The sequence below is a fragment of the Artemia franciscana genome, chromosome 17 (assembly GCF_032884065.1).
Source record: "Artemia franciscana chromosome 17, ASM3288406v1, whole genome shotgun sequence".
NCBI classification, from domain to species: domain Eukaryota; kingdom Metazoa; phylum Arthropoda; class Branchiopoda; order Anostraca; family Artemiidae; genus Artemia; species Artemia franciscana.
The window spans coordinates 40778895-40804891 of NC_088879.1; the positions used below are offsets into that span (position 1 = coordinate 40778895).

The 25997-nt window shown below is 33.6% G+C and overlaps 1 protein-coding gene across 1 annotated transcript in view; it reads left to right on the forward strand.

Annotated features, from left to right (window-relative positions):
* Window positions 1–146: 146 nt before the first annotated feature.
* Window positions 147–25997, forward strand: part of LOC136038239 (ubiquitin-like protein 7) — a 46118-nt gene continuing 20267 nt past the window's right edge. The window contains exons 1-3 of the mRNA XM_065721346.1: window positions 147–374; window positions 16240–16335; window positions 24088–24188. Of these exons, the coding sequence (XP_065577418.1) occupies window positions 209–374; window positions 16240–16335; window positions 24088–24188 (363 nt within the window). The 5' untranslated portion in view covers window positions 147–208. The remainder of the gene's footprint in view (window positions 375–16239; window positions 16336–24087; window positions 24189–25997) is intronic.

Consider the following 25997-nt stretch of genomic DNA (forward strand, 5'->3'; position numbering starts at 1 on the left):
TTTTTCTTTTTTTGATGTTAACTGGCCACTTTGAAATTGACTATAAAGCGTCTTTTGGTGAATCTGGTAAAAAATTACATCTAGATTTTGAGATTTAAAAAGATGGACACATTTTATTCTTAGGTAACACATACATGGACTAGAAAGTCCGCAACCCTGCTTTAACAAAACCATCTTTTTTCGAAGGAAGAGAAGAAAAATTTTAAGAATGGTGACACTGGAAATCAACCACAGACATTTAGACAATGTTTACTTTGTCAAAGACAGTATTTGCCTGGAAATTGAAGACTGGAATCTAAGAGTTATTGAAACAAAGGCAAAGGAGCTAGCAGAAAGGGCTGGATTGGAGCATTTACTCAATGAATTAGAGCTAGGTAAGACTTCTTTGACACAGAATGTAGCCTATGTTGACTAAACTACAAGGTTGTACAGCCAGAACATTTACCTCTGGCCAAACTAGTCTAGGCAGGATCCTTAAAGACAAGCTTAAGAAGTGGCTATTAATCAACCCTGAAAATTACTTTTTGGGGCTGCACAAACAAGAAAAGCATTGCCTATTTAGCAATTTGACTATGCTTACTCATAATTACACACATTAAACATACTATTCAATTTCACAAATTTTCCAATTAACTTGTCAATGAGGTATATAGGCCTAGCCTTAAAAATTGACATAGGATAGCCTGCCTTTAGAATCAGAATTCCAATCTGTATCAAATTATAGGCTATCATTCATTTGTGTTGGAAATGAAGTTTACCACCTCTTCTGCTCTAATGCGTTAATAACTACCCCAAGTTGTATAGAATATTTAGGGTGAACTTGGGCAAGTCTGACCCCTTCTTGTTTTTTTTTTAGCTTACAACTTAATTTGGTCCCAAAATTGTTTTAGAGCTGTTGACACAATGAAAATTATTTGATGTTGCTTGATCAATATATTAGAACTAGCTTATTCTTAACAATTGAAAGTTTGCAAGATTTATTGTTTCTGTAAGCTAGGCCTACTGTATCAAAATAAACCATCTCAAGGAGGTCAGACTTAAAAGGGGGAAGGGTTAAAGTATAGTGGAATTGCAGTCAAATTTTGATAACCAGAATTGTTCTGAATATTTATGAAATAAGAATGATATAGAAAGAGGAGCTTGCATTGCTGACCTATGAATAAAGTGAAGATATCACTTTATGCCTTTTTTTATGCTCTTTCTAAATAAAATATTTGTTTTACTTAAAATTTTAATTTTAAGCCCTTTATTGACCCTTAAAGATATGAAATTTTTCTGTTATTACCTATTAGCCATAAAAAATTGTTTAAAACTTACTATTTGCTTGTAATTACATTTGGCTAAAATTATATAATTAACAGATTTTGATTCATCATGGTCCAAAAAAACTACTAGGCCTATATTTGCTATAAGCTGTTAGCATCACTCTTGTTTAAACAGTGTACCCATAAATTAAACCATCTATGACAAAATCCAGAACTAATAAAACACATGGGAAATGTGTAATTTGAGCTATATTGTAGAAGTTTAATTGTTTATTATAACCCAAGAACCTATAAAAAGAAAAAGCAATATGTACAAGCAAGCAAGCAATCACTCATACAAGGAAGAATAAATAAAACACTATAAATAAGACACTAATGCAAGCAAAGCAAGGTGAGTATTCTACATCTCCTCTTCTTTATAAGCTACTGCTTCAAAGATCCAAGGGAATGACAGGTTTGACTAACCGACCAGAACGAGTGGTATATCTGGTATCTCTCAGCATCTGGGTAGAGACATCCTCATTGCTCTGTGGAGGTACAGCTATAGGCCCTGGAGTTCTAAGGGCAAGAGGAGACGTTAATGCTTGCTCTAGAGATGACAGATCCGAGAGTACTTGTGGCAATGGTGTGGTTCCAAATGGCGAGATGTTTCCAGCTCCAAATGATGGGCCATTGAAGATGGGTCTTGGTGAGGGATGAAGAGTATTATCTGTTTTGGTCCCTAGAGGATCATCATTTGGACTCATTCGGGGCCTGATGTGTCATCGGTTCCTCCGATAAGTTGAGCCATTTTGAGTCTTCACCAGATATGAGCAGGGAGCATCTTCAAAAACTTTGATTAGCAATGCTCTTTCCCACCTCTTTTTGTCACTAAGTTTGACCCAAACTGGTTGCCCTTCCTTCAATGCAGTCAGTGATTTTGCTGTTCGGTCATGGTAAGATTTCTGAATTCCTTGTTTCTTTTGTTTGTTGAATTCAAATGACGAGTAAGGCACTATTTTTGGTTCAAGTTGTGATGAAATCACCAGTAGTATGGAACGAAGCTGACGACTCATCAGCAATTCTGCAGGTGAATGGTGACTATCATCAATTGGTGTGTTTCGATATTCAAGGATTGCTAAGTATGGATCCAATTTGTCCTCTAGTGCCTTTGACATGAGTTTTTTGGCAATTTGGACTGTCTTTTCAACAAGTCCATTAGCTTGTGGATATTTCGGACTGCTCGTTTTGTGGCTAAAGTCCCATAATTTGGCAAATTGCTCGAATTCTGATGAAAGAAAATTTGGAGCGTTATCAGATGTAAGTAATTTTGGTATTCCATGGCAACTAAATTGGCTCTTTAATTTAACAATGATAGCTGATGATGTCAATGAGTCAAGCTTATCAAGCTCAAAGAATCGACTATAGTAGTTGACAGTGATAAGATACTGGCGATTTTGCCAGTTGAAGATGTCAATGGCAATGTGTTCCCAGGGTAGCTTTGGGATCTCTGAGCATATAAGCGGCTCTTGCTGCTGCTTGTCATGAAAGGCATTACACGCATCACACTGGGATATATATGAAGTGATATCTTTTGTGATACCAGGCCAGAATACGACAGTCCTAGCGCGCTGCTTGGTTTTGGTGATGCCAAGATGTGATACATGCAATTGTTGTAGGATCTCATGCTGCATGGATGGGGGCACTACAACTCTTGTCCCCTTCAAGATTATGCCTTGGTTGACTACAAGTTCGTCTCTGTAGTTCCAGAAAGCCAAACAGCTGGAATCACACTGTTGTCGAGATGGGGGCCATCCATAAAGTATAGTCTGGCTTAATTTTCGTAATTCAGTACAGGTTGCATTCCTGATTTTTTCCATTTTCCCATTAGCTATAGGTAAGTTTTTGAAGAGTGTATGGACAAAGACTTCTACTTGTTTCTCGTTTTCATTGTCAAGGTCAGGTGTGTGCAACCTTGACAGGGTGTCAGCCACAGGTATTTCAGAACCTGGTCTGTATACAAATTTCAAACTATATGGCTGTATTGACAGCATCATGCGTTGTAGCCGTGGCGGTGCTTTGGATATCGGTTTTACAAGGATGCTTTCTAGAGGTTTGTGGTCTGTTGTTATTGTTACGGTTCTGCCATATATATACTGGTGGAAATGCTTGCATCCAAATACAACTGCCAGCAATTCCTTCTCTATTTGTGAATACTGCTGCTCGGTTTCACTCATTGAATGTGAGCCAAAGGCGACAACATTATCGTCAACTGCTAGTACTGCGCCTAGACCATGCTTTGATGCATCTACTTTTACCTCTATGTTTTCGCACTTTGGGTCAAAGTATGCTAAGTTGCTGCAAAGGGCTGACTTTATCTTTGAAAATGCCTTTTCATGAGCTGGTTTCCATTTGTACTCATCAGCCCGTGCTAGCTCTCTTAGGCTTTTGTTTAATGAGGACAAGTTTGGTATGTACCTCGACAAGTAGTTAAGCATGCCTAGAAGTTTTTGAAGCTGCTCGCTGTTTTCTGGCGGTGGCATTTCTGTAATAGCCCAAGTTTTTTCGGGGTCGGGCTTTATTCCTTCCGAGGTCAGAAGATGCCCAAAGTATGGGATGCTCTCTGCACCAAACACACATTTCTCTTGGTTAAACTTCACATTTTTCTCACGCACACGTTCTAGTGCTGCCTTCAGTCTTTCATCGTGTTCACTATCATCAGCACCACAAATGACTATGTCATCAACTATTAGGCCTAGATTGAGGTTTTCAAAGGCCTCTTCCATTTTCCTCTGGAAATCGTCTTGTGCTGAGTTTAGGCCAAAGGGGTACCTTTTGAATTTGTAACGACCATAGATGGTGTTAAAAGTTGTCAAGTCGGATGATTCATCATCAAGCATCATTGACCAGAATCCACTAGTGGCATCGAGTTTGGAGAAAATCTTAGCTCCAGCACACCTCTGGGTGATGCTCTCGAATGTTGGGATCGGATAATGTGGTCTTTTTAGGTTCTTGTTCAGGTCCACGGGGTCCAGACATATCCTTAAGTTCCCATTTGCTTTCTCCACTATTACAACAGAATTAACCCAGTCAGTAGGCTTTGTAACTTTCTCAATGATTTTCATCTGTTCCAGGCGATCGAGTTCTGCCTTTAATCTTTTCTCTAATGCAAATGGTACACGTTTTGGGGGTTGAACTGTAGGAACTGCTCCTTCCTTCAGCGTCAGCTTACACACGCCAGGAAGTTGGCCAATACCCTCAAAGACATCAGCGTATTGGTCTATCATGATCTTGATTCGATCAGGGCAAGGTTGCATTGTTTGCACATCAAATATGAATTTGACAAGACCAAGATCAACACTGATTTGCCTACTAATTATTGGCACTTTCTGAGTGTCAACCACAAAGAATTTGTGCTTCTGTCCAGGCCTATCTTTGTATTGAATTTCAGCTTCACACACTCCATATACGTTCAACTTCCCGTTGGTATAGCTTGTCAGGATACTGTTGGTTTTGTTTAGTGTGGGACGGGGACAACATCTCTCATATTCCTTAAGTGGAAGTATGTTGGCATCTGCTCCTGTATCAAGCTTGAAGCTGATGTATTTCTTTTGTGTACTGAAGTACAGATCAATGTGATGGTCTTTGGTTTGATTCATTGAATGAATTGAATCAATATACAACTCGCTTCCCGAGCAAGGGGAGAAGTCTAATGCATGTATATCCTGAGAACCAGAGCTTGTTCCTGCAATTCCTATTTGGTGAACTGTTTTACTCTTGCAAACTCTAGCATAATGGTTGATCTTACCACACTTCGAGCATGTTTTTCCTTTTGCGGGGCACTTGTGTCCACGGGAATATTGTCCACCACACATATAACATTCAGGATATTTGCTCACAACATCGACTTCTTGTTTGATAGCTGTCTTGTGCTCAGCCTCATTCATAGTTAGTAGTTGTGCTTGGGTTTCTTCCATTGCTCGGCTTGTGTTAATGGCAGTAGTTAGAGTGAGTGTTGATCCCTGTGTAAGCAACTTTTCTCTGATTCTGTCATTTCTTATACCAAAAACTAGCCTGTCCCTGACCATTTCATCTTCTGAATTCCCAAATGAGCAGTCTTTTGCTAAGATCTTGAGACTTGTTACATATTGTTCAACTGTCTCTATAACATCCTGGTTCCTTTTGTGAAATTTGTATCTGGCAAAAATGGGGTTTGCCATTGGTTCCACATAAGTGTCAAACTTTGCCAGGTATGCAGATACATTCTGTTCTGAGTCAGCAATAGTGAAGGTGTTAAATATATCCCTGCCTTTTTCACCAACCCATATGAGCAAGTATGAGCATTTCACAGTTTCTGCTTTACCACTAAGGGGGCCACTGAACATTAATTTCGCATGCTGCTTAAATCTATTCCATAAATGTTTCAAGTTTTGTGAATTCCAGTCGATCGTTGGTGTTGAGCAATGAACTGAATCCATCTTTACTTGGTTACTTCTGACACCATGTAGAAGTTTAATTGTTTATTATAACCCAAGCACCTTTAAAAAGAAAAAGCGATATGTACAAGCAAGCAAGCAATCACTCATACAAGGAAGAATAAATAAAACACTATAAATAAGACACTAATGCAAGCAAAGCAAGGTGAGTATTCTACATATATATTTGCACATTAAGGAGTAGAGTACAGTGGAATCAAAGTTGTAAGCAGTACTTACAGCAAAGTTATAAGCAAGGATGTGAGCACTTTCTTATCAAATCATAACACCTCTTGCTTGATTCTATGATGTATTTCTGCACCCAAGCTTCTTTGCTGCTCATTGATACCTTATTAAAATCATATTTGTTTTCACCAGTGCAATTTGCTTTTTATCCTCACTGAGTTTATAATATCTCATATACTGTCTTTAGAGCACAGATCAAGAAATTCTGTGTTCTATAGCAATTGCTACAGCAATTATACAAATAGTCTATTCAACTTTTTTCTTGGCAACTACTTGTGACTGATCCCCCCACTTGCCTTTTATGAAGCTCTGCGTTCTTAATTAAGTCAGTGTAAAAAAAAAAAAAAAAAAAATACTGTTGATCTTCTTTTGAGTCCTTCATTTGTAGAAAATGCAAATTAGGTCTCAAATGTGTAGTCAAGTTTAAAAATAACTTGTTCTGGTAGTGGCAATAAAAGTAGCAGCAGTAATAGAAGTTGCAAGTAACTATAGTTGCATTAACAAGGGTCACAATTGTATTTAGTAACAGTCACAGTTCCAAGTAGTTGTGCTGGCAGTCACATTCACAAGTAGTTGAACTTATAGTTATAATTAGCTACAGACATAAGTAGTTTCTATAGTTAAAGTTGTATGTACTTGTAATTACAGTTACAAGTTATTGAAGTCACAGTCATAAGTACACATTGCAGACCTATGAATAAAGTGAACATATCACTTTATGCCTTTTGTGTAATCAAGTTAAAAAAAAAAAAAAAAACAACTTGTTCTGGTAGTAACAATGAAAGTAGTTGAACTTATAGTTTGAATTAGCTGTAGATGTAAGTAGTTTCTGTAGTTAAAGTTCTATGTACTTGTAATTGGAATTACAAGTTGTAGAAGTCACAGTCACAAGTATACATTGCTGACCTATGAATAAAGTGAACATATCATTTTATGCCTTTTGTGTAATCAAGTTTAAAAATAAATTGTTCTGGTAGTAGCAATAAAAGTAGCAGCAGTAATAGAAGTTGCAAGTAGTTATAGTTGCATTAACATGGGTCACAATTGTATGTAGTAACAGTTATAGTTCCAACTAGTTGTGGTAGCTGTCATGTTCACAAGTAGTTGCATTTATAGTCATAATTAGCTGCAGACACAAGTAGTTTGTGTAGTTAAAGTTGCATGTACTTTTAATTGCAGTTACGAGTTGTTGGAGTCACAGTTACAAGTATTTGCTGGTCCAAGAAGTCACAAAGAGTAAAAACCAGTCATAGTTGTAAATAGTTGCAATTGCAGTAGTAGTTTTAATAGCCCTGAAAGGTTCAGTTTATTGCTTTTAGCTCTTCCTCAGATATTGCTGATACCTTTTGACAACCTGCATGCATAGAATGCATTTTGTTCAATGTACACTGTACCTTCCCCTGAAAGTTTCATCTTAACACCATTAGCCATCACAGATATATTACAGATAGCCATTTTAGTATCCATATATAGTTATAAACCTTCCTCAGCATGCCCTGACAGTTTCAACTTAATACCTTTATCTATTCCTAAAATGTTGCAAATATACCCTGATTATAAACATGGATGAACAGTTTCTTATGACTTAGTTCAACATCTCTCATAACAAGCTCTTAAAGTTCCAATGTAACCTTCTTGTTTTCTTGGAATATTGCACATATGCCCTATTGACAATCTGGGCATGCACAGTACCTTTGATTTAGTTTTACTTTTCCCTCAAGTTTCTCTGAAAGTTGAAACTTAATACCCTGTTCTATTCCTGATATATTTTATTTATGGTGTTTTGACAACCTGAATGCTCTTAAACCCTTTTGAAGAAAATTACCTTAAAAAAAATCATTCTCAATTTTGTAGATGGGTGTAATTTGTTATTTACAAGGACATTTCCCACTATGTGTTGTTTTTCCTGTCCCTCTTTATACCAGATGGTACCAATCTATAAAATTAAAGGTAATCCATTTTCTTCTGAACATTTTGCTACAAGATGGCTACAGAACATGAACAGATTTCTTTGCTTTTTGTTTGGTACCACAAGCACTAAATTCCACTGAACCATGAAAAGGCAAAATATTCCTTTGGGCTTTTACTCCAAACTCTGCATCAGGTTTACTCAACAACAAAAATTGTAACATACTCAAATAATTCCTCTGGAAGGTTGTTTTAAATTACCTTAAATTGCAGTTAGGAGCAATCTAAGGATTTCTCCTTATAGAGCTCTATAATGATGATTACATAAAAAAAAACTAGTTTTTTTAACTGAAAGTAAGGAGTGACATTAAAACTTAAAATGCAAAGAAATTACTCTGTATATGAAATGGGTTGTCCCCTCTACAATCCCTCGCTCTTTACGCTAAAGCTTTTAATTGTTTTAAAAAGCAGAATTGTGGCTAAGAGTCAAGCTTTAGCATAAAGAGCAAGGGATTGCAGAGGGGACAACCCATTTCATATATGGAGTAATTTCTGTTCGTAAAGAGCAATCCCTCGCTCTTTACGCTAAAGCGTTTAATTGTTTTAAAAAGCAGAATTGTGGCTAAGAGTCAAGCTTTAGCATAAAGAGCAAGGGATTGCAGAGGGGACAACCCATTTCATATATGGAGTAATTTCTGTTCGTTTTAAGTTTTAATGTCGCTCCTTACTTTCAGTTAAAAAAACTTGTTAGGACCACTTGGTCAATACAATGACCCCTGGGAAAAAAAAACAAACAAACAAATAAACATGCACCCATGATTTGTCTTCTGGCAAAAAATACGAGATTCCACATTTTTGTAGATAGGAGCTTGAAAATTTTGCTATAGGGTTTTCTGATATGCTGAATGCGATGGTGTGATTTTCATTAAGATTCTGTGACTTTTAGGGGGTGTTTTCCCCTATTTTCTAAATTAAGGTAAATTTTTTCAGGCTCGTAACTTTTGATGACAAAGACTAAATTTGATGAAACTTATATATTTAAAATCAGCATGAAAATCTGATTCTTTTGATGTATATTTCAGCATCAAAATTCCGTTTTTTAGAGTTTCGTTTACTATTGAGCTGGGTCACTCCTTACTACAGTTTGTTACCATGAACTGTTTGATCTGCAGCTCATAAGAGTATAATGGCACAAACCCTAGAGAATAGGTGTAAGTAATAACGGGAATACTTAAATTAAAAAAAAAACTTCTAATCCTTTTCAATGTCAGTTTCATAGGTTCTTAAATGCTTTTCAACTTTGAGTCTGAAGGCCCAGCCATCACTTTCCTGGGCATGAAGGAGGTGAAATTGTCGAAAACCAAAATGCCTCACTAAGTCTATCCATCCGTCTACTTGATATGACCAAGGGGATTTTGTGCGTAATACTGTAGGAAACACTTTCTAAAAGTGAAAAAATAGAAACAAACAAATCGTCCCATTTACTTTGATAATTACGTAAAAAAAACAAGTTTTTTTAACTGAAAGTAAGGAGCGACATCAAAACTTAAAACAAACAGAAATCACTCCGTTTATGAAATGAGTGAAATAAGTAAAGAGTAGCATTGAAACTTAAAACGACAGAGATTATTACGCATATGAAGGGTTCCAAAAATACTTTAGCATAAAGAGCGAGGTATTTAGGAGGATAAATACCTTGCTCTTTATGCTATAGTATTTTTAGTAATTTCAACTATTTATTCTACGGCCTTTCTGATTCAGGGGTCATTCTTAAAGAATTGGGACAAAACTTACGATTTAATGTTAAGAATGATGTGTTTACAATTAAAGAATATAAAAGTTTGTTACGTAAGTTAATTCTTAAGTTATGTATATTTTTTATTAATAAATAAATTCGTTAAAAATTAAAATTTATAGTTGCCTTTTTATGTAACCGAAAAATTGCATGGCAACTAGGCCTCCTTCCCCATCCCTTATTTCTCAAAATCGTCTGATCAAAACTAAGAGAAAGCCATTTAGCCAAAAAAGGAATTAATATGCAAATTTCATTTTAGTAATTTATGTGTGGAGAGCCAAAATCAAACATGCATTAATTCAAAAACGTTCAGAAATTACATTAAGAAAACTAGTTTTTTTTTTAACTGAAAGTAAGGAGCAACATTAAAACTTAAAACGAACAGAAATTACTCCGTATATGAAATGGGTTGTCCCCTCTGCAATCCCTCGCTCTTTACACTACAGTTTGACTCTTTGCCACAATTCTGCTTTTTAAAACAATTAAAAGCTTTAGCGTAAAGAGCGAGGGATTGCAGAGGGGAAAACCCATTTCATATACGGAGTAATTTCTGTTCGTTTTAAGTTTTAATGTTGCTCCTTACTTTCAGTTAAAAAAAACTAGTTTTTTTATGTAAATATATGTAAACACTGGTCGAAGTTTGTAACTTGCAGCCCCTCCCCCAGGGACTGTGGGGGTGTAAGTCATTCTCAAAGATATAGTTATTATGATTTTTGACTATGCAGAACAAAATGGCTATCTAAAAATTTTGATCTGTTGACTTTGGAGAAAAAATGAGCGTGGGAGGGGGCCTAGGTGCCATCCAATTTTTTTAGTCACTTAAAAAGGGCACTAGAACTTTTCATTTCCGTTAGAATGAGCCCTCTTGCGACATTTTAGGACCACTTGGTCGATATGATGACCCCTGGGAAAAAACAAAAACAAAAACAAACAAATAAACACACACCTGTTATTTGTCTTCTGGCAAAAAATACGAAGTTCCACATTTTTGTAGATAGGAGCTTGAAAATTTCGCTTTAGGGTTCTCTGATACGCCGAATGTGATGATGTAATTTTCGTTAAGATGCTGTGACTTTTAGGGGGTGTTTTCCTCTATTTTCTAAAATAAGGTAAATTTTTTCAGGCTCCTTACTACAGTTCGTTACCACGAACTGCTTGACTAGAGCTGTATCCAATGTTGTTTAGTGACCAGGTGCTGCTCCATGATCAGCAGCATCCCAATTGAGTTTACACTCTCTGGAGGACCACTCAGCATCCAGCCTTCATTTGAATACATAAATGGATTCAGCACTAACTGTTTCTCTAGATATCTTGTTCCAACTGTTGACAATTTGTAATGAAAAGAATTGGGAGCAGACTCTAGGTATGGTAGACAGTTTTACAAGTTTCAGGTGATGACCTCTAGTTCTTGAGTTGGGACCAACAGTAGGGAATAATGTTGGGAGAGTATTATCCCTCATTAACTTACAGGTTAAAATAGGACCCTCCTCTAAGAGGGAGATTCAGCTTTGATAGTCTTGCTGGGTAAAAAAGCTCCTCCAAGCCAGATATCACTTTGGTGGCATGTCTCTGCACTACTTCAAGAACTTTTACATCCTTTTTAAATATTGGGGAGCCAAGAGACATTCCAACTTTAAGCTTAGGACACATAAGTCTCAGATGTGTCCTGTGTCCATCACTGATGGACACATTATGTGTCCATCAGTCTATAGAAGACTGATGACTTTAGGGGAATAAGTGGAAAGCATATGCTTAATCAGTCCTTAATTGTTGAACTAGCACCAGCAGCAGTTAATCTTGCTTGTTAATTACAGAGGCGAGTGGGTGACCTAAGAAACAATAAGAGCAACAAGGATTCAGTTTGCCAAAGTGAATGATATGGCACTTTGTAGCATTGAATTCAAGAAGCCAAGCCTAGCCCATTGACCAAGTAGTTGACAATTATTTTGTAGAAGGGAGTGCTCTTCATAGGACAATGCTGGTCCAAGAAGCTTCAGGTTGTCTACATAGAGAGTTGATTTACTGTTGTCAGTAGAAGGAGTATCATTGATGAAATTATTAAATAGAATAGGATCCAAAATGCTTCCCTGAGGAACTCCATTCAAAACATGTACAGAGGAAGAAAGAATATGATTAACAGAGTCATGAAATGACTGAACACATTGAGACAGCAAATAAAGAAATTCATGAATCCAGAGCAGGGATTTCTCTTCAAGCTTGACTGCATGTAATTTAATTGCAAGTTGCTTGTGACAAACATCATCAAAAGCTTTAGAAACGTCAAGCAGAATCATGTCAGCAGACAACCAAATATCAAGGAACTTGGTGATGTGATCATACAATTCAAGGATATTGGTATCAAAAGATCTCCCTGAACAAAAGCTATGTTATGGGCTATGCAAAACATTATTTGCTTCAAGATGTTTAACAACTTCAGAATTGATTATTCTTTAAGAACCCTAACAACTGCTGATTTCATGCTAATGGATTGATAATTTTCTGTAAGGTACCTTTCTACCTTTTTTAAGAATAGGAATGATATATGCAGTTTCCAATCTAAAGGTAGTCTAGAAATACTTAATTATAATTATATAATGACGAAGACCACACTGCCTTTCCATAATACAACAACAAAAGAGAGAATAATGCGGACTTTTTTCCCAAGACAGCGAACCAACAAAACCTATTTGAATATTTCGGCCCTATATCTAAGGGCCGTCTTCAGCAAAGAAAAAATAAAAAACAATAAAGCACCTACAATAAAAGTTCTCAGTTAAAAATCCATTCGTTTTTATTTTAAAATAGCCTTGGCATCATTACTTCTTAATGAAAAGTTCAGTCAAGACTGTCTGATAAAAGCTAACATTTTGCAAGATAAAAAAGTTCATTCATTTCACTAACTGTATTTATTAAAAATTGGAATGATTTTAATAAATTTTCGTTTTTACCGAAACAAGTTCCAGTTGCAGACTTGGTAGCATCTTTAGAATCCTCTCTCCACAAATGTAGTGCTCTTGTTTCAAACCAGGATACAGTTAGATCTTATTTAATTAACACTCTTTACAACACCTCATTAAAACTTCCTAATTCTCCCAATAACGCAATGGAAAAATCATATGACGCTAAAGTTTTGAACAAACTCCGTAAGGATTCCTCAATAATAATCACTAAAGCCGATAAAAGCAACTCCATAGTAATTATGAATAAAACTGATTATGATGGTAAAATTCAGTCACATTTAAATGATACAACCACTTATGCTAAATCAACCCATGACCAGACTGATCAATTTGCTCAAAAAGTGATAAAAGAATTAAAAACTTTGAAAGAAAATGGCAGAATCACTCCACAGTTGTACAATAAATTCCTCCCTCGTGGTGTTTTTTGCTCAAAGTTTTATGGATTACCAAAATTGCACAAACAAGGCACTCCTCTAAGACCCATTGTAGCTAGTACAAAATCACCTGCCTCAAACATTGGAAAATGGTTATGCACTGCATTTAAACCATTGCTTCACTCCCAAAAATCTTATATAAAAAATTCAGTTGATCTTGTAGAAAAATTGAAACAAATAGACATTTCTGAAAATTCCATATTAAGCAGCTTTGACATAGTTTCTATGTATACTAGTATTGATGTTTCAAAATCTGAACAATTATTACAAAATAAACTGGAAAACAATTACCATCTAATTGAAAAGTCAGCAATAGGTCTAGACATTGATGTTCTCATGCATTTGGTTAAATTATGTAACAAATATTCCATGCACTTCCAGTTTCGAGATTCATATTACAAACAGGTAAGGGGCCTTCCTATGGGAGCACCTCTCTCAGGCCTACTTGCAAATATTTTCGTCGAGAATCTTGAAAATTGGGCCCTAGATTCGTATTTTCTTAATCATGTGTTTTGGGGACGTTTCATGGACGACGTAATTTCAGTTTGGAATTATGGCGAAAGTGAACTTAAAGGTTTTCTAGAACATTTAAAATACTTACGATAGAAACCTGCAATTCACTCTAGAGACCGAAAGAGATGGAAAAATACCTTTTTTAGATGTATTGATAATACGCAGTGTGAATAAACTTGAATTTATGGTTTACAGAAAACCTACGCATAATAATAGATACCTTCACTTCAAATCTAACCATCCTCCACAGGTTAAAAGAGGTGTGGTAATATCTCTTGTGGATAGAGTACTTAATATCTGTTCAGAGCCGTATGTTAAAAAAGAATTAAATTTTATTACAGACATACTTTTTGGCAACGGGTACCCAATTTCTCTCATAAATACTGTTATTGCTCAAAGATTAAAGATACATTCTTCTGAAGCCTTAAATCCCACACCAGTAAATGATTCAAATAAACCCACAAACACGATTTACCTACCTTATATTCCGAAAATTACTTCAAAACTGAAAAAAGTTTGTTGAAAGAACAATTTACGTGTTGTATTCACAAGCAATTTAAGTATAATGAATCTTGTCAATTCTGGTAAGGATAAAACCCCAATTACTCGTCTACGAGGGGTGTATCAAATACCATGTAGTTGTGGAAATTATTACATTGGTCGAACCCACCAAAATTTAGGAACAAGGTTGCAGCAACACAAAGAAAGTATTGAAAAAGCATTAAAATCTAAAAATAACTCCATATCTTTCGATTCAGCTTTAAGTAATCATATTTTTGAAAATCCAGACCATTATGTTCTATTTGACGAAACAATTCTAATTAGCAATAACCTAGGAATCAAACAAACTGTCCGTGAGGCAATCAAAATCAAACGAAACTTAAATAATAACACATCCCTAAATAGAGACGTGGGTGAATACACACTCAACCCTATGTACACAAAATTAATTATAGAAAATGATCTAATTCAAAATAAAACAAAAATAGGAACGAACAAAAACAAGCCCAATATCAAAAGAACTATCAGATTAGCTGCAGAGAAGGCAAATATCGCAATAAGAAATCATTCCAATTTTTAATAAATACAGTTAGTGAAATGAATGAACCTTTTTATCTTGCAAAATGTTAGCTTTTATCACACAGTCTTAGCTGAGCTTTTCGTTAAGAAGTAGTGATGCCAAGGCTATTTTAAAAAAAGAATGGATTTTTAACCGAAAACTTTTATTGTAAGTGTTTTATTGTTTATTATTTTCTTTGCTGAAGACGGCCCTTAGATATAGGGCCGAAATATTCAAATAAGTTTTGTTGGTTCACTGTCTTGGGAAAAAAGTCCTCATTATTCTCTCTTTTGTTGTTGTATTAATTATAATTTGAACAGCAGGGAAAGAGATTAGCACAAAACTGTACAATGTTCATGTAGGATACACAGGTGAATGCTGTCTGGACCAGCAAATTTATTCAGTTTGAGGGATGTAAGTCCCTTTAGAACTACTGGATCAGTAATCAGAATTGGTGCCATCTTATGTTATGCATTGTATAAAGGAGATTTAGGATAATTGCTTTAGATATATGGGATCTTGTAATACCCACTTCTTTGTTTTAAACAGGGTCTGTGGTCATGTCATAGAGTATATATATGCTCTGTCTTAGTGATAATATGGCCATAATCTTTGGAATATATTTATCATAAGCAGATTTTGGATTGTTTTGGTATAGTAAGTGCTTTATGATTTTCTTATGTATTTTATGTACTAGTTATAACTCTTGAGTTTGAGTCCAGTACTGTTGTCTGCTTAGAATTAAATAAAAGTAATCATATTATACCAAGCCTCTCTACAATGTTATTTAAGCTTCTTGTCTATCCCCAGTAGTTATGCCTTTTGTAATTAGTCAGGCCAACCCTAAGGAAATGCTACCCTAGCTTTAATCATCCTTATGACCATACCCCATACCCCCTTCAAGGGCCAGATTAACACCCTCTTTACTGAATCTGGTGGCATCTGGAAAACTGGGTCAAGAAGACTAAATAAGGTTGTAGACTAAAAACTCAAATGACTTTACCAGAAAGCAAAATAACATCCCTAACAATAGTACATGAAACTGCAAAAACTATACCAGAATATGCAGGAATTTCTGATGTTGATAAAAAATTTTGAATTTTCGACAAATTCATGGCAACATTTGATAATAAAGTCAAAGAACAATGCATAGCAGCCAGATTAAGTGGAAATGCACTGCATGATTTTGAATCAATTAGAGAAAAAGAGGCAAAATACATCAACACTAATTGAATCTTTTCAACACTAATTGAACACTTATTTTCAACACTAATTTTCAACACTAATTGAATCTTTCAAAACCAGGTTCATAGAAACAAGCCTTTCCAAGAGACAGAAAATTAAAGTAGTTACAATCAACACCTCAACCAGTATTCGGGAATATGCAGACAAGATTTGTCAGTCTGTATGCTTAAAATTGGGTAAAAGCAGAAGCAACGAGACAATAAAAAAGGTACAATTGTATACCTTTACTCAAGGGTTACCAAAAAACTGCTAATACTAATATTATTGCATTCCAGCTTTTCCCTAGAACATTGTCCCTCTTAAAAATAATTATTTGCAATTGAATTTGATCATTTTTGCTAAAAATTTATTTTTTTCAGTTCTTATTCACCATGGAAAGATTTTAAAGAAGGATGATGACATTAAACCAATCAAGCCAGGCTCAACTATTCACATACTCTTAAAACCAGTTAAAGGTTAGTTCTTTTTTTGTTTTATTTTTTAAATATTGACTAACTTATTTGTTCAAAAGGGTATGCTCTATTTTTGGGAATAGAATATGCTCTTTTTTCATGAAGTAAAAATATGTATTCTAAAAAAATATCTTATATTAAAACCAGTAAATGTCTGTAATTCCCAGCCAATGACTAATTTGGAAATTATCATGTGAGGCTGTATGATGGAACCTACAACCTCTATTTCTCTCGAGTATTTTTATAATCGGGGTCAGTAACTTTCTAATCTTCCAAAGTACATATAGATGGATGTACAGGATCATAAGCTTATATTTGCTTTCCTTCCATTTCAGCATCAATATCATGCATACAAATTTTTTTTCTCATTATAACCATAACAAGATCATTCAACACAATATTTATAATACATATCACAAAAAAATAATAATCATCTCCCCCCCCCCCACAAAAAAGTTATGTATTACTCGCCTCTCTTTACCACTTCATTAGCATATTTAGAAACCTGGATGATTGTCCTTTATCTGTTTTTTTCCTTTTTTTGCCTGATGCCTGAAGGCAAGAATTTTCTCTGATCCTCACAAAAGATTATATGCGATTATTTTCTGCGTTATTGAAAAACAGCATAAATAATAATCATCTCTCCCCCTAAAAAAAGTGTTACTCGCCTCTCTTTACCACTTCATTAGCATATTTAGAAACCTGGATGATTTTCCTTAATTTGTTTCTTTTCTTTTTTTTTAATGCCTGAAGGCAAGAATCTTTTCTCTGGTCCTCACAAAGGACTATATGCAATGATTTTTTTTGTCTGTTGTCAGATAAGTTCTTTGGAAAAACACAAAAATGTAAAAAACAAACACAAAAAATGTATTAGGTTATGTGTACTTTATGCATCAGGTGATTCTCCCTATTCTTAAGGACATGATTCTACCTATTCTTCAGGTAATTCTCCCTATTCTTAATCTTGTATCTTGAATTTCCTACTCTCCTTCTTCATCTTCCACCTCGGACAAAAAATTGATTTCTTGTGAGTAATTTAAGTGACTCTGATACAATTTCAATTTTTTTTTCTTTTTTATTACATTTCTACCTCTGATACTTTTCTTCATACTTTTATTCAACTATAAATTATTATTGTATTGATTATAAATAAGTAAATTTTATTAATTCCTAAGAACTTGATAATTGAGTTTGTTTTGTGACTCTCCATGCACTTCATAAAATATTAAAGTGAAACAGCAAGTCACAAGAAATTACTTAAAAAAAATCTCAGAGTAAAGTCATAGTCCCCAAAATAATAAAACAGAAATAACTTTTGATTCTTATGTCCTCCAGGAAAAAAATGAACGATTTAGATGCAAATAATCTGGAAGTAATCTTTTGAATATTTAGGAATTTACTATCTCCTAAATGTCTATCTAAAGCATTTTCATAACAAAGATTTTCAGTAAATAGATAACATATAATAATAAATTATATAACAATAAATAATAAATAAAAGATTATAGCATATAGCAATAAATAGTTTATAATAACACTACATATTTGTAAATATAGTTGTTGGAATTCAAGTGGTGTAATTCTAAAATTATAGTATTATTTCAAATTTAATTATAAAATTTTTATTATTATATAATTATGAAATTATTTTATGTATCTACTTACAGTTTTACTATAAGACACAAATAAAGTTAATTTAATGAAAACACCAAATTCAGATATTTTTTAAATCTAGAAGAAGAATGGGTACCTGGTACCCCTGTATAACTCCTATGTGAATATACTGCTATGTGAATATGATATGCGTATCTTTGTCGTAAGGGTGTCAAATGGATAAAGGTGCAAGTCGTTACTATATCCAGGTGTCACACTTATCCTAGAAAGGAAAAACATATTCAGTAAAAGCTGCTAAACTGACGCATAATAGTCATAAACGGTAGATAACTTTTACTCTGCTGATATATTTTCTTTAAGGTGCCTTTTTGATTTTCCCTTATTTGTGTAATTTTCTCATTGGGAACAATTTTCAAGGCAATTTTGATGGTGGTCTGAAAATGTTTCCTATGAAAGTTTCAACTTGGAATGTTACAATGTTACAGAACATCTATCATATTTACATTTTGACTGAAGAATTCAGACCTTTTGAACTGAACTTGCTAAGAGTTTCAGAAACTCATATCTCAGGGGTAGGAAACATGAAATTAGTTAATATAGAATTTATTTACTAGGACAGGAAGGATGGGGTGCATAGGCAGGGGTAGGGCTATTGATGAATAAGGAAGCTGCTAAGTCTTGCTTAGGTTGCGAAGGTTTTAATAATAGAATTTAAGAATTAATTAAAGTAGAATATGGGCTTATAGAACCAATAGATGTAGTTGTGACTTGGATGAATTTTACTTACAGCTGAAGGAGCAAAGAGACGGGATCAAACATAAGAAATATTTGTAACGCGATTTTAATGCCGAGGTTGGTAGAAATAGGGATAGATGGTACCTGACGTAGGTAAATTTGGCGTGAGAACAGAAAACAGTAATGGTTATTGACGGCTGCAATTTTGTTATAACAATATTATTATTATAACAATATTATTATTATTATTATTATTATTATTATTATTATTAATTATTATCAATTACTATTAAATAATTATTAAAGAATAATTAATATCAATAATATTATAACAATCTTATTATAACCAATACATTATTTGCTCATAAAGTTGCCTGTAAGTTAACATAGTGTTCACGTGATGATAAGACAACAGACCTAATTGATTTATATTATTGTAAACCAAAGACTGGGTGGATCGATTCAAGATACTATGGTATATAGGATAACAGCTGTTAACATGCTGTTATTGATGTAGAAAGTAAAGACCACTAAACTTTGAACTAAGGAGGCTTATATAGAGACTATGTATATTATATAGATATATATATCTATTATATATCTATATTATATAGATACTATGGTATATAGGAATGCTGTTATTGATGTAGAAAGTAAAGACCACTAAACTTTGAACTAAGGAGGCTTATATAGAGACTATGTATATTATATAGATATATATATCTATTATATATCTATATTATATAGATACTATGGTATATAGGAATGCTGTTATTGATGTAGAAAGTAAAGACCACTAAACTTTGAACTAAGGAGGCTTATATAGAGACTATGTATATTATATAGATATATATATCTATTATATATCTATATTATATAGATACTATGGTATATAGGAATGCTGTTATTGATGTAGAAAGTAAAGACCACTAAACTTTGAACTAAGGAGGCTTATATAGAGACTATGTATATTATATAGATATATATATCTATTATATATCTATATTATATAGATACTATGGTATATAGGAATGCTGTTTTTGATGTAGAAAGTACAGACCACTAAACTTTGAACTAAGGAGGCTTATATAGAGGTCATATATAAAGTTCCTGAAGATCTGAAAGATGCGACCACATGGCATAATAATAAAATGTTGTACTGGCCTGTTAATAAATGGAGAGGGAATAGTCAGCCTGGACTTGTCCCAGTTAAAGACATGAATGGGGCCACAATTAGAGATAAGAAAAGAGTTTACAAGATAGAACATATTAAGAATGTGCTAAACCGTGATGAAGCTATAGGGATGATTTAGAAAAGAATGAAAAGGATGAATCTTATACTTTGGAAGCAAAGGAATATTTATTTTTTGAGGAAGAAAAGGATTTAAGAATAAAAGGATAATCGAATTTAAAAAATAAAAGGATTTGAGAATTAAAAGGATAAAAAATTTAAATCCTAAAAGGGTTTAAGAATAATGACGCCCTAGGAGCTTTTAGTGTAGTAAATGAGCTATTTAAATATGCTTGCTGTGGAGTTGGAGGTAAATTACTGAAGATCATGAATAGTTATTTTAAAAAAAAGGGATTTACCTAGTGATTTTAGTAAACCTTTTAGGAAATTATTAAGTAAACCTCTATAAGAAAGGCGATGAAAGTGAGTTTGGGTTAATATAGAGGCACTGGCTTGGTTTCTGTAGGAAGCAAATTACTAAATATGATGATACTTTTTAGACTTAAAGCTGCTGTAGATAAAATAATAAGAGAAGAACAGGGTGATTTTAAGAAGTCTGATTTTAGGAGAGGGATGTTTCACTTTTTGACCGAATTTTCACTCTTAGACTTAAATTTGAGAAAAACCTTAGTTATCAAACCCCTTTAGTCTTTAGTTCTATAGATTATGAGCAGGCATTTGATTCAACCAATAGAAGAGCTTTAGCAAAGGTTCTAAGCTTGTGTGGTATACCATATACATATCGCAAAGTGATCAGAGCTATGTCAGGGATTAATATTGTTGCAGTTAAGGTATCAAATGGGGTTAGTAGCTGGTTCTATGTTCAATTAAATAAAAAAAAACAAGTTTTTTTTTAACTGAAAGTAAGGAGCGATATTAAAACTTAAAACGAACAGAAATTACTCCGTATATGAAAGAGGCTGTTCCCTCCTCAACGCCCCGCTCTTTACGCTAAAGTTTGACTCTTTCTTTCAATTCTACTTTTAAAACAGTACACAAATTTTCAAATGTCAAATTGTCAACAGTTCGCAAACGACACAAATTGTGATGTAAAAAAGTGTGAATATATACTAAGAAATATAATATAAAAGTATTTGTATTTCAGGGTTTATTCGTTGCTTACAGGGAGAATGCAATTCTCTGTAGTTTTGATGTTTTATCTACGACACAAATTGTGATGTAAAAAAGTGTGAATATATACTAAGAAATATAATATAAAAGTATTTGTATTTCAGGGTTTATTCGTTGCTTACAGGGAGAATGCAATTCTCTGTAGTTTTGATGTTTTATCTACGACACAAATTGTGATGTAAAAAAGTGTGAATATATACTAAGAAATATAATATAAAAGTATTTGTATTTCAGGGTTTATTCGTTGCTTACAGGGAGAATGCAATTCTCTGTAGTTTTGATGTTTTATCTACGACACAAATTGTGATGTAAAAAAGTGTGAATATATACTAAGAAATATAATATAAAAGTATTTGGATTGTTACAGGATGAAACTTTAGTAAGCATGGCTATTGATATTATAATAAAATGTGGGACTTTGGTTAACACTTTTTATTTCAGTTTTAGAGGAGAGTTTTTGTAACTGGCTTTTGGTTTACCTATGAGTGCTCCCCGAAGTCCTTTTTTGGGATTTAATTGAAACATCCATTATTCAGAGTTTCCGACTGGCTCTCTGTTTCTGGGGTAGATTCATGGACGACATTTTATGATTTTGGAAACGGAGTTAATTCCTTACGTCTCCTTCTTGATGGTTTAAATAGATATGATAAAAATATCAATAAATCTACAGTAGAATTTGAAGAAAAGAACTACCTTTAATGGATATTGTGTCAACAAAAAGAGATAAGTGACTGCTTTTCCGAATATATAGAAAACCTACAGATGACCGATATCTAAATTTTCACTTAAACCACCCGGTTTCAGTGAAAAGAGGAGTGGTTATTTGATTGGTTGATAGTGTTTTTAGAATTTTCTCTCCACAGTATCTTGATTCTGATCTGTTGTATGTGAGGTATATCCTATTTTGTAGTGAGCATGTAATTTAATTTATAAATCCGAAATAATAAAATCCAGGCAAAATAAACAAATCAAAAAAAAAAAAAAAAAAAAAAAAACACGAAGAACCACAATCTTCTGACACTAAAATTTCAAATAGCTGTATCTCTAGAACTGAAGTGAATCATACTTAAATATAGTATTGAAACTTCTTCGAATTGATTAGACATTTGAGCAGCTTTCTAAATTTTGGGAAAGATAAGACTTACGGCAATTTAGGGAGCAGAGTTCACAGCGCTCCCTTCTCTTTTGTAAACCTTGTATTGGCCGAACTCACCAACAGTTTGCGGGATGCTTTATCGATCACCACTATTCCATTGATGATTTAGAAAGCCTCCTGAAACTTTTGTTCCGGCTTCAGCAGAATGTATTTTTTCCCATCCTGACTGGTTGTCCCACAAATGGGTTGTCCCCTCCGCAATCCCTCGCTCTTTACGCTAAAGTTTGACTCTTTGCCACAGTTCTACTTTTTAAAACAATTAAAAATTTAAAACAATTAAAACGATTATTTTATTGTTTTAAAAAGTAGAACTGTGGCAAAGAGTCAAACTTTAGCGTAAAGAGCAAGGGATTGCAGAGGGGACAAACCATTTCATATACGGAGTAATTTCTGTTCGTTTTAAGTTTTAATGTCGTTCCTTACTTTCAGTTAAAAAAACTAGTTTTTTTATTTAATCTATTAAAAGCTGTACTTTATCCTGAAAAGGGGGGATAAACGCCCTAATATCAAGGATAATTCCATTTCGCTGTGGAAAGCGAACTGTGTTTACAAAAAAAAAATAATAATAACAGTACAATTGCTAATTAATTCAAAGAGGGTAAAACGTTAGACAGAAAAGGGGTTAATAATTGGGCAGTGACTTGACCGGATAATTGAATGCTGTAAAATCCCCCCAAAAAGGCTTCACACATAACTAGATTCTTAATAAGTGTCCTACTTTTGCCAGAAATCCCAAGAAACCATGGGAAATTAAACAGTTCACAAAGTTTCGGGGGGGGGCGGTTCGAAGGCCCCCCTGCGTAATTGCCAGTTTGTATCCATTTTCGTTACGTTTTTACAAGTCAGACAAACGTTCCGGGGTGGTAGGTACAACCCCCTACCCCCCCCCCCCCTCTGGATACGGTCTTGCCCAGCAGAATAATTAATTTTATGGTCAGTTTATTTTCTTATTTCTGCCCAGTTGCTTTTGTGTTTTCATAAGAGGTAACTTGCTTGTTGTATTTACTACTCCTGTGTCTGTCATGGAGTAGCAGTTATACAATTGTTTTTATTTTAAATTTTATTCTTTTTGTTTTTGAATTTCTCTCTATAATTGTTATATTTTTAATTATTTCCGCTTGTTTCGCAATACATTTGGAAATGTAGCCCATGTTCTTTTTGATCTTTGAAATGAAGCTATAATCGCATTTGTGATCCAAAGCAAATTATATATCATAATACCTTTGTAAATGTAGCGGTAATCTATTTCCTGCTTTATCTTTAAATTTGTGCTAAAATTAAATCTGTGGTCTGAAGCGAAAGACATATCACAATCTCTTTAGAAATGTGTCATGATTTTCCTTAAATATATGCTGTAAATAGACTTGTGATGTTAAGCAAATGAAATATCATAATACCTTTGGAAATGTACCATAAGTCCTGCTTTATTGTGTGTATATCCTGCTTGGTTAAATTTATGATTTGAGCTAAATGATAAATTGCAACACAAAGTGATTTATACTGTTTTCTCCTTAAGGTTGTGCTATAATTAAATTTGGAATTGAATGCCAATGGTATATTATCATATTTTTGGAAATGTCGTCTGTTTCCTGTTTTTTCTTTAAGTTTGTGCTAACATTAAATCTGTGGTCTAATGTTAACAATACATCACAATGACTTTAGAAGTTTAGTCAGTTTCCTGTTTTTCCTTAAGTATATGCTAAGTTTTGAGATGTGAGGCAAATGATATATTCTAATACATATGAATATGTAGTCTTTTTCCATCTTTATTTAAAAATTAATGTTTTAATCACATTGCGTGATCTGAGGCAATGCCTTGAGAAATGTAGACTAGTTACTGCATGATCTTTTGATTTTTCCTAGAGGTGACAATGTTTTTTCCCTTTAGAACCAGAGATTCCAAGAATATTGAACAGAGCAGAAATCGGTCAGTTAGTATTTGCCATTCGAACAGCTGTACTTGGATCCAAGTTTCGCTCTGGTCTCCAGGTAAGGATTAAAGTTTACAACCTATTTTAATTCTACACCTTATTGCTCCTTGGACCTTAAATACATCCATTTTAATTTTGTTTGCTATTCTTAATTTATTTAAATCCATTTTAAATTTATTTGTCATTTATTTGCAATAATATTTAAGTTAGTATTTGCCATTCGAACAGCTGTACTTGGATCCAAGTTTCCTTTTAAAATTTGCACCTTATTGCTCCTTGCACCTTAAATACATCCATTTTAGTTTTAATTGCCATTCGCAATTTACTTAAATTCATTTTAAATTTATTTGCCATTTATTTGCCATAATTTTTAAGTTAATATTTGCCATTGGAACAGCTGTATTTGGATCCAAGTTTCGCTCTGGTCTCCAGGTAAGGCTTAAAGTTTACACCATATTTTAATTCTACACCTTATTGCTCCTTGGACCTTAAATACATCCATTTTAATTTTGTTTGCCATTCTCAATTGATTTTAATACATTTTAAATTTATTTATCCTTGCACCTAAAATACATCCATTTTAATTTTATTTGCCATTCGCAATTTGTTTAAATTCATTTTAAATTTATTTGTCATTTATTTGAAATAATTTTTAAGTTAGTATTTGCTATTCGAACAGCTGTACTTGGATCCAAGTTTCGCTCTGGTCTCCGGGTAAGGCTGCTTTTAAAATTTGCTCCTTTTTTAAATTTTGCATCTTATTGCTCCTTGCACCTTTAATACATCCATTTTAATTTTATTTGCCATTTGCAATTTGTTTAAATTCATTTTAAATTTATTTGTCATTTATTTGCAATAATTTTTAAGTTAGTATTTGCTATTCGAACAGCTGTACTTGGATCCAAGTTTCGCTCTGGTCTCCGGGTAAGGCTGCTTTTAAAATTTGCTCCTTTTTTTAATTTTGCACCTTATTGCTCCGTGCACCTTAAATACATCCATTTTAATTTTGTTTGCCATTCTCAATTTATTTTAATACATTTTAAATTTATTTATCCTTGCACCTAAAATACATCCATTTTAATTTTATTTGCTATTCGCAATTTGTTTAAATTCATTTTAAATTTATTTGTCATTTATTTGCAATAATTTTTAAGTTAGTATTTGCTATTCGAACAGCTTTACTTGGATCCAAGTTTCGCTCTGGTCTCCGGGTAAGGCTGCTTTTAAAATTTGCTCCTTTTTTTAATTTTGCATCTTATTGCTCCTTGGACCTTAAATACATCCATTTTAATTTTATTTGCCATTAGCAATTTATTTAAATTCATTTTAAATTTATTTGCCATTTATTTGCCATAATTTTTAAGTTAGTATTTGCTATTCGAACAGCTGTACTTGGATCCAAGTTTCGCTCTGGTCTCCGGGTAAGGCTGCTTTTAAAATTTGCTCCTTTTTTTAATTTTGCATCTTATTGCTCCTTGGACCTTAAATACATCCATTTTAATTTTTAGCATGAAGTAAACTGTTATTTCTTACAATTTTTGATTTGTTAAAAAGGATTGTGTGATAATAATTGAAACGAAAAGTATAAAAAATTAAAATGAAAAACCTTGTTCAAATGGAACACTATTGGTATTATTATGTGAGATGATATAAAGACAGTAGTTTTTATTTGTGTGATTTCAGGATGTTAGTGAGTAAAATGGGAAAAAGGGAACATACATTAAAAGGAGTGGTTTTGGAGGTTGTATTTTTCCAATTTTTGTGTCACCATGGAAGGATGGTATATGACGTAAGGTTCCCCTGGAAAATGGCTTGGCAGATGCTATATTCTTTGTATTTGCAGAAAGAACAAATGTAGTCTGGCAGT